Source organism: Desmodus rotundus, chromosome 6 (assembly GCF_022682495.2).
Source record: "Desmodus rotundus isolate HL8 chromosome 6, HLdesRot8A.1, whole genome shotgun sequence".
In the NCBI taxonomy this organism is placed as follows: domain Eukaryota; kingdom Metazoa; phylum Chordata; class Mammalia; order Chiroptera; family Phyllostomidae; genus Desmodus; species Desmodus rotundus.
Genome location: NC_071392.1, coordinates 31,402,676 through 31,418,061, shown reverse-complemented (window position 1 = coordinate 31,418,061; position 15,386 = coordinate 31,402,676). Strand labels below are relative to the sequence as shown.

At 34.6% G+C, this 15,386-nt stretch overlaps 1 protein-coding gene across 6 annotated transcripts in view; it reads left to right on the top strand.

Annotated features, from left to right (window-relative positions):
• The window catches only part of AKAP9 (A-kinase anchoring protein 9), a 177,826-nt gene that overhangs the window by 144,976 nt on the left and 17,464 nt on the right, over positions 1 to 15,386 (top strand). For 5 of the 6 annotated variants that reach the window (XM_024577161.3, XM_045185209.2, XM_024577162.3 and 2 more), the window contains 9 exons: positions 1,020 to 1,172; positions 1,541 to 1,720; positions 2,402 to 3,478; positions 4,689 to 4,829; positions 5,330 to 5,818; positions 6,230 to 6,293; positions 6,380 to 6,501; positions 7,027 to 7,218; positions 7,480 to 7,668. In XM_024577161.3, the coding sequence (XP_024432929.2) occupies positions 1,020 to 1,172; positions 1,541 to 1,720; positions 2,402 to 3,478; positions 4,689 to 4,829; positions 5,330 to 5,818; positions 6,230 to 6,293; positions 6,380 to 6,501; positions 7,027 to 7,218; positions 7,480 to 7,668 (2,607 nt within the window). The remainder of the gene's footprint in view (positions 1 to 1,019; positions 1,173 to 1,540; positions 1,721 to 2,401; positions 3,479 to 4,688; positions 4,830 to 5,329; positions 5,819 to 6,229; positions 6,294 to 6,379; positions 6,502 to 7,026; positions 7,219 to 7,479; positions 7,669 to 15,386) is intronic. The other variant, XM_045185210.2, reaches the window with a different exon arrangement.

Below are 15,386 nucleotides of genomic sequence, written 5' to 3'. Positions count from 1 at the left end.
GTAAATACACATTTGCAAGTCCATTCATTAAATATTTATAAGTAGCTACAAAGCAATGAGCTAAATAACTGATCCTGCCCTCAAGAAACCCAGTTTTTTAAATATGACAATAAAGAGCTCCTAATGTTTTTTGTTAGTTTCAGTCTATACAACCATCAAAAAGCAATTACTTTATCATTAATGGTAATCTGTCCACAGAAATGAGCTAAAATTCTACTGTCCTCTATATAGGAACTCTAATTTTCTTCTAAAATGGTATTTACTCACTACCTCAATTTTTAAGTTTATTTCAGACCTCCACCTCTGTTTATTTCTCCTTAAACAAGGTACGTGGCAGCCAGATCTTTCATTGGGTATTAATATGGACTAAATTGAGCGATTCGCACCTGGTGGTGAAGATAACTGACTTAATTGTACAGCTTTCTCGGCAATCTTTTTTTTTTTAAGTCCTTACCCAAGGATATATATATTGATTGATTGATTTTTTTTTTTTTGAGAGAGAGAGAGAGAGAAAGGAAGTGGGGGCTGGGAGGAGGAAAAAACATCGATGTGAGAGAGAAACATCCATTGGTTGCCTCTTGTACACACCCTGATGGGGGATTGAACCCTCAATCTTTTGGTGCACAGAACGACACTCCAACCAGCTGAGCCACCCTGCCAGGGCTTTCTTGAACCTTTTGATGGAAACTTAATGTATCACAAAATAAGATTTTAAATGTAGACTTTTCCCTTTTTGCCATGATCCTTTTCAGCTTTATCTGAGGGCATTTTAGGTAGGAAATAGTTCCTGTATCTTTCCTCTTTGCTTTGGGCAGGATGATTTAAGGCTGTTAAGTTTGAAAAAGTCTAGAAACATCAGTTACACCTGACTTAAGAGTAACCCCTTTTCTTTATTTTCATGGCTCACATGTTTTAAGCATATACACTTTATAGAACTGATACAGCATTCTTTATTTTCTCTTGACAAACATTTGTGTAAAGTTTTTTTCTCTTTCTTTTTGATAACTTTGGTATCTAAGATCACAAACTTAGAAGAACAGTTAGAGCAGTTTAGAGAAGAACTAGAAAATAAGAATGAAGAAGTTCAGCAACTACATATGCAATTAGAAATACAGAAAAAGGAATCAACTACCCGCCTACAAGAACTTGAACAAGAAAACAAATTATTTAAGGTAATTAATTAAGAAAAACTTTGCCCATAAATAATTCATAGTTTTTGTCTTGTGCAAATATTAGTATTAAGTATTTGCTAAACCCATTTTGCTAAGTAGTACTTAACAGAGGAACATTAGCTGCAAATGGATTTGCATGGAACTTATTTTTAAGCCAACAGAAACATTTGAATTCATCATAAATGAAAAAAGTTTCAGACCTTTTATCAAAATATTTTAAGAATTATTGATTTACAATAACTATATCTCTGAATCTTTTTAACTTGTACATTTTTGAGTGCTGTATCTTTTGTAAGAGTTGATTGAAAGTAAGTTTAAAAATCATGTGTAATGATCTGTCTAACTAGGATGGGTATTTTTATCCCTAGGATGAAATGGAGAACCTGGGATTTGCCATAAAAGAATCTGATGCTATCTCTACTCAGGACCAACATGTGCTGTTCTGCAAATTTGCTCAAATAATGCAGGAAAAAGAGGTAGAAATTCACCAGTTGAATGAGCAAATTACAAAACTTCAGCATCAACTTAAAATTACAACAGATAACAAGGTACACTAGTTTAAAATTGATTATTACATGAAGTTAATTTAAGCTAGAATTTTAAAGGGCTAAAGAGTGATTTTTCTCCATTTCTCTTTAAATGTAAAACCAAATAAACCTTAATTCTCTTTACCCATTAATTTTATTTTTTTGTTGTTGTTCGAGTACATTTGTCTCCATTTTCACCCCACCACGCACTTTACCCATTAATTTTAATATAATAAGCTAAGTATATTTTTATCGTCTCCTAATATTATCAGAGATTTTTCATGTTTTACAGGCAGTCTCTGATGACTTAAGAGTTCATCATATCATTCTAACCAAACCTATTAAAAATTCTACTGTTTGGTATGAGTTAAATAAGATGACATTTGGGTGCCATCTGCTGAGACTGTTTTTGTTTCAATACTTCATTCTTTTCTATTAGAATATATTGATATTGACTATTTTGCTTATAGGAAATCAGCTACTAAAAGTGTAAATCATTTTATGTTTAACAGAACTTTCCATATGAAGGTATATAATTTAGGTCCTTCTTTGATATGGAGGTCTATATTAAATTAATATAATGTGTCCAAGAACTATATTGTGTGATCAGTGCTTAAAGATCTTACCCTAAAATAAAATTGAATTCTCAAAAGATAAATACATGTTTATTGTATATGCTACCTTTTTCTCTTTAACTAATAGGTTATTGAAGAAAAAAATGAGCTGATAAGGGATCTCGAAACCCAAATAGAGTGTTTAATGAGTGATCAAGAACGTGTGAAGAAAAATAGAGAGGAAGAAATCGAGCAGCTTAATGAAGTGATTGAAAAACTTCAACAGGAATTGGCATATACTGAACAAAAGACATCAGTGCATGCTAATTCTGTCCCAGAAGAAGCAGATAGTTTAAAACATCAGCTGGATATAGTAATAGCTGAAAAACTGGCTTTGGAACAGCAAGTAGAAACCACTAATGAAGAAATGGCCTTTACTAAAAATGTACTTAAAGAAACCAATTTAAAAATGAACCAGTTAACACAAGAACTATTCAGCTTACAGAGAGAACGGGAAAATAGGGAAAAAATCCAAAGTATACCATTGAAAAGTGATAATGTGGCTGTAGATGATGTAAGCAAAAGGAAACCCGAACTAGAAGAAGTCCTTACTGGGGGTGCTCTTCAACCCCTAGAAAATCAGACTTCCCTCAGATCTTTGGAAGAAAACAGCAGAGTTTCCATAAATAGTTTGGAAACAAAGATGCTACAACTTGAGAGTACTGTGAGTGCAAAGAACCTAGAACTTACCCAGTGTTATAAACAAATAAAGGACATGCGAGAGCAAGGCCAGACTGAAACAGAAGTGCTTAAAAAGAAGGTTGTAGACCTCCAGACTGTACTTGAGGAAAAGGTTGCTGCTGCTGTTGTGAGTCAGGTCCAACTTGAAGCAGTTAAGGAATATGTAAAACTTCATCAAAGTGAACAAGAGAGTTCATTAGAGCCTGAAAGAGCAAATATACAGAATTTAAATCAACTAACAGAAAATGAGATGAAGTCAAATGTATCAGCATTAACCTTAAGAATATCAGAATTAGAAAGTCAGGTGGTTGAAATGCAGACCAGTTTGATTTTAGAGAAAGAACAGGTAGAAATCGCAGAGAAAAATGCTGTGGAAAAAGAGAAAAAGCTACGAGAACTACAGAAGCTGTTGGAAGACAGTGAGAAAAAACAGGAAGGCAAAGAAAGGGAAAGAAGCCCTCAAGGAGATTTTGAAGTTCCCAAGGTTAGTTTATATTTAGTTTTTTTCACTTAAATACCCTAAGAAATACTCCTTTCCTTTATTCCTTGAGCTGACTGCTAATTTACTAAATTAAAGATATTGTTCTTTACATATAGCAATTTGTACATACAAAGCATTTTTATAAAAATACTACTATTCTAAGACTATACTTTCAGGGACCATTTCTATAGTTCATTAAAAGTACTACTATTCTATAGTTATATTATCACTAGAATAAATGATATAAACTATATTTTGTATCCAATATTGTGATCTTCAGACCACAATATTAATTTAACTAGCATAGTTATTAAATAGAGTAGTCAGAAGAAACTTAGAATGTTTAGTTTAGCAAACGTCCTCTGGAACTTGTGTGGGTTTTTTCCTTTTCCCTCTATCATGCATGTTATGTGATCATCCCTTTTAAATAATAGAAAGTATCAAAATATATTAGGGTTCTACTGAATTAACATATGAATGAGGAATCCTTAGCTTTTGCAGATTTTTATACTTCATAATAAATTTTATTCTTTTCTATGAAAAATTTGCATTTCACCCTTATAAGTCTACTTAGGTAAAGCCCTGAAATCTCAATTATTTCTTAGTGTAGGACTGATATGAAAAGATTTTAGCTTTCACATTCTCACTTCATATATTTTGAATTTTACGTAGTAAGTGTGCCATCTTAATCTGAATACCAGGAGATTAACTGATATATCAGGCTTCTATAAATATAATTTATTTTGCAAATGATAATTCTTTCTACTTATTAGGCTTTTCTTCCTATTAGGCTTACTGGAAGTATAAACTATAAATAATATTAAAATAATATGTGACTTTACATGTATATAAAACTTCTAAGAACTATTTTAGTAATAATACCTGGTATCTTTTAAGGAAAATAATATAAATATGAAAGTTTTTTGAAAAGTAGCAAAAATATTAAGTAGTAATTTATAAATTTTCAGGTATATGCAATGAAAGTATTTACCTTTCACTTTTGGAAAATCATTATTTTCTTTCCCTAAAATAAAAAATAATGGTTCTGAAAATTTTTCTATGTTAAACAAACATGGATCATTTCAACCCCTTTTACCTGATAGGCAGTCAGTCATTCCTTATGATAAAGCTTCATTAGAATGTATATTGCCTTGAACTTGGCTATATTTTTTGAAAAATGTTGTGTTTCTTATATTTTTCCACTGCCATACAGACAGCTACTGAGATAATTCATACCAGTGAAGAAAGTGGATTTTTTATTCAACTTGAGGCTCTCAGAGCTGAGTCAGCAGCTACCAAAGAAGAACTTGCCAGTTACAAAGAAAAGGCAGAAAAACTTCAAGAAGAGCTTTTGGTAAAATAAGTAACTTAGCTCCTAATTCACTTGTTTCTACCTATCTTAATTTCATTTCAAATTATATTCTTTTGTATGAAACAAACCCAGATCTATAATTTAAAGCTAAAAAAAAATAAAAGCTTTTGTGAATTTGATGAAAAGTTATTATAAATTTCTTTGCTAGCATCTTCTTGCCTGATTTGCTTTGGAATCTTCATTAGGAAGATGCTTTTATTCTCTAATCTATTAATGAAGGAGGAGAAAGACAGATGTTAAGGAAACTACATATCCCATGAGAACTAAAAGTAGAGGCTGATAAAATGATTTTATTTCTATGGTAATCTGTGACCATATACGTATATATAGAAATACATATGGAGACTATGAGTGTTTCTGAGTTTTTATTATTCTGAGGAAAATGAACATATTAGTATGAATTATGCTCTACTCTCAACCCTAAATTCTATGTTTGCTATTTTTAACTAAATGTTCTACTGTTCTGTTCCTTGTATTTTTAGGTGAAAGAAACAAATACGGCATTTCTCCAGAAAGATTTAAGCCAAGTTAGGAATCAACTCACAGAGGCAAAAGAGAAATTATCCTACTTCTTAGAAAAAGAAGATAAGACTGAGGTACAAGAAAACAGAAAGCTTTTCATATTAGAGCCATTTCCTATTAAAGAGGGTAAAAGCTCCGCATCGCAGACAGACAGGATTCTCAAGGTCAATAGCAGCAATCAGACTCCTCAAATCCGTGTCAGAAATGCAGGAATCCAAATTGATATACAGAGTAAATGTCCATCAGAAGAAGTTAATGAAATAATTAATCAGTTTACTGAAAAAATTGAGCAAATGCAAGAGCTACATGCTGCTGAAATTTTGGATATGGAATCCAGACACATTTCAGAAACCGAAACCTTGAAGAGGGAGCACTATGTTGCTGTCCAGTTACTGTCAGAGGAATGTCGTACCTTGAAGGCAGTGATACAGTGTCTGAAGTCTAAAGAGGTATTTGGTTTTCATAACATGTGCTTTTCAGTGTTCCGTGATTTTTTTCCCCCCAAAGTTCAGTGGTTTTAAGAGGAAAAGAAATTTAGGACAATCTCTTCAGTATTATAAAATTACAATTGTAAGTCTTCCCATTATGGAAAGTCAGATACTAACTTTCCACAAAGTTCCTGTGCAGATTTGGAGCCTGATATTGTTGTTCCTTAATTCATGAATGTTTCTTACTGCAGTAATGCCCATGAAGAAAAACTAGACATGTAAGCCATGGATAGTTTATTTTAAAAAGGTGTGACAAACTTAAGTGAATTTTTTTTTAACAGCATTACAAAGAACAAAATTATTTATTGGACCCTATTTGTATTAAAGCAGAGAAAGTTATATGTTTTTTGTTTATTTGTTTTCTCCAATTAGGGAGCCTCAATTCCTGAGTTAACACATTCTGAGGCTTACCAAACTAGAGAAATATGTTCTAGTGGTAAGTTACATAAATTTCTAGAATTCGTATAGTACTTGTATAAAAAATATTTGTTTAATAGTCAGTGGTTGTTTTCTTTATTTTAGATTCTGGATCAGACTGGGGTCAAGGAATTTACCTTACACAAAGTCAGGGATTTGACTCAGCATCAGAAGGCCGAGGAGAAGAAGGTGAAAGTTCAACAGATTCATTCCCAAAGAAAATAAAGGTACTAAAAGACAGGTATCTTTTAGTAAAACTTAGTGTGGTTTCTACATTGAACATAATAGTGTATTTAAAGTTACATAGTAAGACCATCTATGGAGAGAGAATTGCAGACCTACAAGGAATCTTGGGGATCTGTTTAATTTCCATATTTTACAAATAATAAAGCATAATATATTTGTATACAGACTTTTTAAAAATTTTTGTTACTGAAATTTTTGTTTGCCAAAATTATTAAAGTAGTTTCAAGGACTAGAACTTATCTCCTACGTATTTCTTTTGGTCAAATTAGTGGCTAATTATTAAATCCAAGAAGAGCACATTGGATAAATAGACAGTATAAAGTCATAGACCATCCTTTGGGATTGGCTTTCCCCTCCAGGGGAAGAGGATAGGATGGTGTTTACTATCTGCAGTGGCTTTTCTACATTAATCTAAGTAGATATAAAGCTGTCTTGCTTAAAAGTTCCCTTTGACTTTGCAGTCTTTGAAGTTGTAATAATTCTGGCTTTTGGGTTTTGGTTTCTAGGGGTTACTGAGAGCTGTCCATAACGAAGGCATGCAGGTGCTCTCTCTCACTGAGTCTCCCTATAGTGATGGAGAGGACTGTTCTGTTCAGCAAGTTTCAGAATCTTGGCAAGAAGAGAGAAAGGCTTATCTCAGTACAATCTCATCTCTTAAGGATTTGATTACCAAGATGCAGGTGCAAAGAGAAGCTGAGGTACTCAAGATTATTATGCATCTAAATAGTTTTATATAATATGTATCAATTTTAAGGCAGTTTACAAACTAAATTGCTGTAGTTTGTGAGGTGTTTTATTAATTTGCACATCCCAAGTCACATATTTGAAAATAAATTCACATATGCTTAGGTTCGCATTCTCTTATTCACATTTGTTTAGGTTAGCGGATAAATAGCCTTTTTAGAGCCTTTTTTAAGTATGCTTATTTGGAGCTAACTTTTGGTTTTTATACTCTCTAGGTTTATGATATTTCTCAATCTCATGAGAACTTCTCAGACTGGCGAGGTGAACTTCTGCTTGCCCTTCAGCAGGTTTTCTTAACGGAGCGCAATGTTTTACTGGCTGCATTTCAGACTGAACTGACAGCTCTAGGCACTAGAGATGCAGCTGGATTATTAAACTGTTTGGAACAAAGAATACAAGAACAGGTATCAAAATAAAATTTTACATCAAACTTGAAAGAATGCTTTTTAATAGTAATAAAATGAATTGTTCATTAGTTTTACAGGAAGTCTGAAGTTTAAAATTTTAACAGTAGCTACTAGGAATATTTGGAAGAAAAATTACCTTAACTGTTTTTATCTTATGTTAAAAATGAGCAATATTGAAAATTAATGAGCTAATCCTCCAACTTGGGAAGTTTGAAAAAGAGGAACAGAATGACCCAAAAATATTAGAAGCGATATGATACAGTCAGTTCTTATAATTTGCAGTAGTTAGGTTCTGTGAAGTTGCCATGAATGCTGAGCCATTGCTTCTAAAAGAGGTAGAGGGGTAAATTCCTGTGGCCCCCTAATCGAGACATTTTTGTCAACCAGCAATACATGACCTTACGTTATGCGTGGTTCTGTTTAAACAAGCACACTGTATTTACTATATGTTGTTGATTCATTAATATTGAACAGATGCTTATCATCACTGCAACTTATGCTTAAATGAAGCTTATCTAACACATGTTTTCTTCATAAAATACAGCTTTATTGTGCTTAGGAACACTACATAGTACTTCATTACTATGCTTGGGGACCATTAGAAACAGCATAATCACCAATAAAAAGCACAAAAGTGCAAAAAACAGCACTAAATGGGCGGCAGAAGGACACGTGTTTATAGTATAAGGGATGAAAAAAGAACGCACAGTGTCACCTTGTTTAATTTCAGTCAGGAACGTGCAGATCTGGCAGTTTTGCCACTGCATGTTTGCAGAAGCTGAGAAAACACTGCAGGTACTGATTTTAGGGACACAAGTACATTTTAGTGAATAGGCAAATTCACAGATACATGATCTACAAATAATGAGGCCCAACTGTAATAAATAAAAGACGTTAGTAAAATACGTACAGTAGTACAATAGAGGATAAAAACAATAAAAACAGATTCTTTGAAAGGCCAATGCAATAAACTTCTGGAGGGTTGATTAATGAAAAAAGGTAAAGCACACTCTTTTAAAAGTTAGGAATGAAAATGGGATCACAACCAAAGATATACATGAGATGTAAAAATAATGGAATGTCATGAATAATTTTGTGTTTACTAAAAAACTTCAGTGAAACGGACAGGTTTTCTAGAAAAATATCTCTTACCAAAACTCATTCAGGAAAAAATAAAAAACCTGAAAAGGTCTGCAAATAATAAAAGAATCAAATCAGTTCACATTCTCTCGCACATCATGTTTCTCTCCCTCTCTTCCTCTCTCCTTTCCCCTCTCTCTAAAAATAAGTAAATAAAAATCTTTTCTTGAAAAAGCAGTTCACAGCCCTGGCTGGTGTGGCTCAGTGGGTTGAGCACCAACCTGCAAACTGAAGGGTTGCCATTTCATTTCCCAGTTGGGGCACAAGCCTGGGATGTGGGCCAGGTCCCCAGTTTGGGACGTGCGAGAGGCAACCGATTGATGTTCTCTTGCACATCGACATTTCTCTCCCTCTCGTTCTTCCTCCCTTCCCCCCTCTAAAGAATAAAATCTTTAAATAAAAAACTATAGCAATACTTAAGAATTTTTTTTTAAAAATCAGTTCATAACACTTAGCACCCATGTCTTGATTTTTTGAGTACATTCTCCATTAAAAGGAACTAGGACTTCTTAGAGAAATGGCTAACTCCAGGACAGGAGCAGAGAAAGTACAAGATGAAGTATCTCATTTTGCTAATAAGTAATTGCTAAAAGAATTAAGGGGATATATCAAAAAGTCAAAGAAGCCAGCTTGAAGGAGTTCCATCTGGCTAAATTTGGGACAGTTTGAACATCAAACGAAATAATGAGAGTGAAAGCTGTTCCCAGTGACTTTTCCACACAAGTGGCTTTTCCTTGTCTTGACCCATGCCTCATACTTTTCTAAAATCTCTGAAACAAGCAGCGTCTATCCTCAGCAAACCCTCTCACTAAGTGGCCCCAGGCCCAGCAATATCAGCAGCCAGCTTTAGTTCATAGCTTGGTCTCACATGGGTACCTGAAAGCCCAGCACAAGTAGCAGCCATCAACAGATTGCTTTGTAGTTCATGCTGGGTGGCCCCAGTCACAACACAGGCAGTGGATGACCTTGGCCTGTACCTCCCAGGAGGCCCCAGAGCCACCACACGCAGTAGACAGCTTCAGACCATGACAAAACACCCCACCCAACCTCCTTTACGAGCAACACACTCAGGAGGCAGGCTCACCAGGCACCAGAGCTCCAATGAAGTAAGTCCAGCTCTGTGGAGTAGGCCCCTGCACAGCTGATCCTCCATGGTGGTCAGTGGTTGCAGCCAGTTTTTGCAGCTGACTGGCCTGGCTTAACCTCTCCCATTGACCTACCAACAGCAATCAATACTCAACCACAAGAGGAGGGTGTACAGCCCACACAAGGGGCGCACCTCGAGTTCACACCTTGGGTGACCAGGGGGGCTGTGCCACTGGACCCTGTAGGACACCTACTACATTAGGCCACTCTACCATACCATGCCTGGGAGACGTTGCAGCTGTGCCCAATACATAGAAACAAACACAGCGAGGCTGCCAAAGTGAAGAGACAAAGAAACATAAAAGAACAGAGCAAGACTAGAAAAAGAACTAAACAAAATGGAGATAAGCAATCTATTAGATGCAGAGTTCAAATCACTGGTTATAAGGAGGCTCAGTGAACTTAGGCCTTCAACAGAACAAAAAAGGACTAGTCAGAAGTGAAGAATACACTGACTGAAATGAAGAATAATTTACAGAGAATCAACAGTAGAGTAGATGAAACCGAGAATCAAATCAGCAATTTGGAATATATGGAAGAAAACAAAAAATGTAATCAGAACAGCAAAAAGAAAAAAGAATCCAAAAAAATATGGATAGTGCAAAGAACCTCTGGGACAATGTCAAGACTTCCAACATTTGCACTGGGGGTGCTAGACAGAAGAGAGCAAGAAATTGAAAACTTATTTGAAAAAATGACAGAAAACTTCCGTAACTGGTGAAGGAGATAGACATACGAGTCCAGAAAGCACAGAGAGTCCCAAACAAGATGAAATCAAAGAGGCCCGCACAAAAGACACATCATAATTAAAATGCAAAAGGTTAAAGACAAAGAACCTTGAAAGCAGTTACTTACAAGAGAACCCCTCTAAGACTGTCAGATGAAAGCCAGGCAACTAGCCAGTGCGGCTCAGTTGGTCGGAGTGTTGTCCTGCAAACCAAGGGGTCTTTGGTTCCTTTCCCATTCGGGGCATGTACCTGGGCTGCAGGTTTGGTCCCCATTCAGGGTGTATATGTGAGGCAGCAAATCGATGTTTCTTTCTCAGAAGGGTATTTCTCTCCCTCCCTTCCTCTCTCTCTAAAAGTAAATAAATAAAATCTTTTTTAAAAAAAAGCTAGAGGAGTTCATCACCACCACACCAGTCTTATATGAAATGTTCAAGGGTTTTCTTTAAGAAGAAAGATATCAAAAATAGGGACAATAAAATGGCAATAAATACGCATCTGTCAACAGTTGAATCTAAAAAGACAAAGTAAATGAACAAACAAAACAGAAACAAACTCATAGACACAGAGAACCTTTTGACATTTGCCAGATGGGACGGGAGTTGGGGGGATAAAAAAGGTGAAGGGATTAGGAAGTACAAATTGGTTGTTACAGAACAGTCTTGGTGATATACAACATAGGGAATATAGTCGATAATATTTGAGTAACTGTATGGTGTGAGATGGGTGTGAGATTTATTGGGATGATCGCTTATTAAGTTATGTAATGTCTAATCACTGGGATTTACTCCTGAGACTAATTTAATAATGTATGTCAGCTGTAATTGAAAATAAAAAATGATAAAAAAATGAGAATAACATTTAAAAAAAGGTAAAATAAGAATTCATGAGTTTATACTGATGTAATAAATGAATAAAAATTCTAATGATAGAATGCCAACTAGCATGTAGGGGGAATGATGGAATTTATAAATCATCCTTTATTAAACACTATAGTAATATGATCAGGAAAGTATATTTATATACTCTCAAAGTAAATCCCCAGAAAAATCCTTTTCAGTTACAAATGGCAAAGCAGTAACTTTACAGTGGAGAAACCTTCAGATACCACCTTACCCAAGTGATTAGTTACTGTCACCAGGAATGGAACAGACATCATATACTTCTCAATATGAAGGTCCCAACATCTCTTTTGTGCATAGTTAAAATCTACTCATTGAAACATGTTAGAAGAAAACAAATTGAGGCCGCTATACTCTATCGGAATGGGCAAAATAAAATTAGTGACACCACCAAGTGCTGACAGAGAAATTGCATCTCTCATGCATTGTTTTAGGAATATAAAAGGGAGAGCCACTCTGGAAAATCATCTTAGCAGTTTCTTATAAAGTTAAAAATACACTTATCATATAACCCAGAAGTCACACTCACAGGTATTTAATCTGACAGAAATGAAAACTTATGTCTGCATGAGAACCTATACATGAATATTCGTATTAGATCTGTTGGTAATAGCCAAAAACTGGAAACAACCCAAATATCCTTTGACAGGTGAATGAATGAACAAATTATAGCATATCCATACAGTGAAATACTACTCAGCAATTTAAATGGAACAAATGGTTGATACCCTCAATATATGTTATATAATACTCTTGAAAATACAAGATTACAGTGGTGGAGAACAGATGGGTGGTGGTTCGGAGCTAGGTGGCGAGAAGGTGTGGCTACACAGGAGTTTCTCTGTGGTGATGAAACAGTCTGTATTGAGACTGGTGTTGGTTACATGAACCTGTATATGTGGTGAAATTTCACAGTACTATATACCAATTCATTGACAAGTGCACTTAAAAACTAACGGTATCTGAATAAGTGCTGGAGCTTAAATGGTATTGTACCAAGTCAGTTTCCTGGTTTTCAAAATGTGCTATAGGTACGTAAGATACTGTCAGGGAAAGCTGGCTGAAGGGTACACGGCAACTTTGTCTTAAATTATTTCAAAACAAAAAGTCTTCAAAAAAATGAGAGACCTACTGCAAAATAACTAGCCTGTACTTTTCAAAAATTTAAGGTCACAAAAGACAAAGATTTATAAAAATATCGTTATTTCCCTTTTGCTAGTTAGGGCATCTAGCAAAATTTAAATAAGCTTTATACATTATAGTAGGTTATATTTGGTTAATTTCTGTTTTGATAATCGTACTGTGGTTTAAAAGAATATTTTTGTTTTTAGGAGATACACACTGCAGCTTTTAGGGATAAAGGAACATCTGCCTGCAACATATTCTCACACATTTTGAAAAAGAAAAGTAATGATAGTGCATGTGTGTGTGTAGATATATACACACACACGTTTATGTAGAGAGATAGAGCAATGTGGTTAACATTTGGGGAATTTGGATGAAGGATACATGGGATTCCTTACACAATTTTTGGATCGTCTCTGTGAAATTATATCAAAATATGAAATTAAAAACAGATTCTAAAAATCTACCCACAAGAATTACACCAAGTCCAAACAGTTTTACAGGTGAAAAGTCTACCATGCATTCAGGGAGTAGCTAACTCCAGAGTTATACATAGGCTCCTCACTGTTGGGTGGTTCAAAGCATGCCCTATCATTTTTTGAGGAGGCTAGTATAATCCTGTTCCCAAATCAGATCAAGGTAATAGAAGAAAGACAAAAACATGAGCCTATTTTGTTCCTGAACACAGATGCAGAAATCCTCAGTGAAATACTAACATACCAAATTCACCAATGCACATATTTTTAAAGACACAATTATCTTTCACTTATTCAGGGTTACAAAGGTAGCATACCATTAAAAATAACTCATGTGACTCATTACTTTAACAAATTAAAGGGGGGAAAAAGACAGTGATCATCTCAAGAGATAAGGCTAATTAATTAATTAGAATGAAGAATTTTATACTTTAAAATACTACCTTAAAGCAAATAAACTAAAAAATAATTTATTGAACTAAGTAAAGATTATGCCTAGCAAAAACCTACAACAAACATATCTTATAGTTAAATGTTAAAAATATTTCTTAATAAAGGGTTCAGTAGTTTGTTCAACCTACTACTGAATGTTTAGTGACCTAAATGTTTAGCTAGCAAAGCAGGAGAAATAAGTAAAGAGCTGGGGGTGGGGAAGACCCCTTATTCACTTCCATAGAAAACTAAAGAGGATCTATACACACACATTTTTAGAACTGATAAGAAAGGTTAAGTTTTTCCTGGATAGAAGATCAAGATGTAAAAATCTGATTTTTCAAGTAAATAAAATGTTATTTTTAAAAAGTGAATTACAATAGCATTAAATGGACTAATTCCTAAAAATAAAAAACTACCAAAACTAACTCATAAAAAGAATAAAAATCTAATAGATCTATAATAAAGAGTTAAATTACTAATTCCAAAATTTCTCTAAAAGAAAAGCCCAGGATCAGATGGCTTCATTGGTGAATTCTACCAAATGTTTAGTAGAGTTAAGACTAGTCCTCCACAAACTCATCAAAATAAAAAAGAAGAACATTTCCCAACCCCTTCCCTGAGGCCAGTTGTTGCTCTGATTCCAAAACCAGACAAAGACATTACAAGAAAGAAAACTATGGACCAATTATCCAATGATGTTAAAACAACCAGTGGAAAAGTGGACAAATGATGTACATATATGATCTCATGGAAGACAATAAAGGATATCCAATAAATATATGAAAAGATGCCCAAATAAAATATAGTATATTATTCATACTATGGAATACTATATATGGGGGAGGACCCAAAAAATAATGGAATTATCTTCTGGAGGGCGGACCCCTTGTAGTACAGGCTTCCCCCGCTAGGTGGGTGTTCTAGGAACCCATCTGTATCAGTGCAGCAGCTGGTGGTGTGAGAGGCTGCGCTCAGCTTCAATGAATTTTTTTTGAACACTTTTAGTACTTTTGCCCATTTCATGATGGGTGATTTATGAGCTCACCCACCCACACGGCGCTGAGTATTCAGAAGTGTTTGACTCCAAAACGGCATGACCCCCGTGGCGCACCCTCCCTATTTACCTTATCTCACCCTGAGGGACTTTGTTTCCCTGTGAAAAAAGTCCTCAAAGGAAATGTTTTCCCCATGTGGAAGAAGTGAAACCAAAAACATCAGAAGGATTAAAAGGCGTTAAAATCAACGAATTCAAAAACTGTTGTAAACAGTAGAAAAACATCTTGAGAGTTGTATTGCATCAAATAGTACTTTGAAAGTGACTGAAGTTTAAATATGTAAGAATAACAATTTTTTATAAATAAATCTTGGAGTTATTCGGTCCCCCACATAATATTGAAATGAGGGTGAAGTAGGGCTTGCATGTGTCAACCCACTGTTTACCAAAATGTGAAAAATGCAAATTACATCAAGGTAAATACAATATGATGCCATTTATATAATGTGTTAAACATGCAAAAACAGTATTGTATATTATTTAGCATGTGTGTATGTAACAATATGCAGAGAATTAGAAGATATGAATTTGATATGAAAATGTAATTTAATATGAAATATAATTTAATATGAAAATTAGAAGACTTAGAATTTGGTTATTTCTAGAACAGGCGGTGCAGGGGAGGATGTATTCAGGGGGTTGTACACGGGCTTTGACTGTATAGGTGCTAGTTCCTAGGCTAAGTACATGGGTGTTTATTATAGTATTCTTT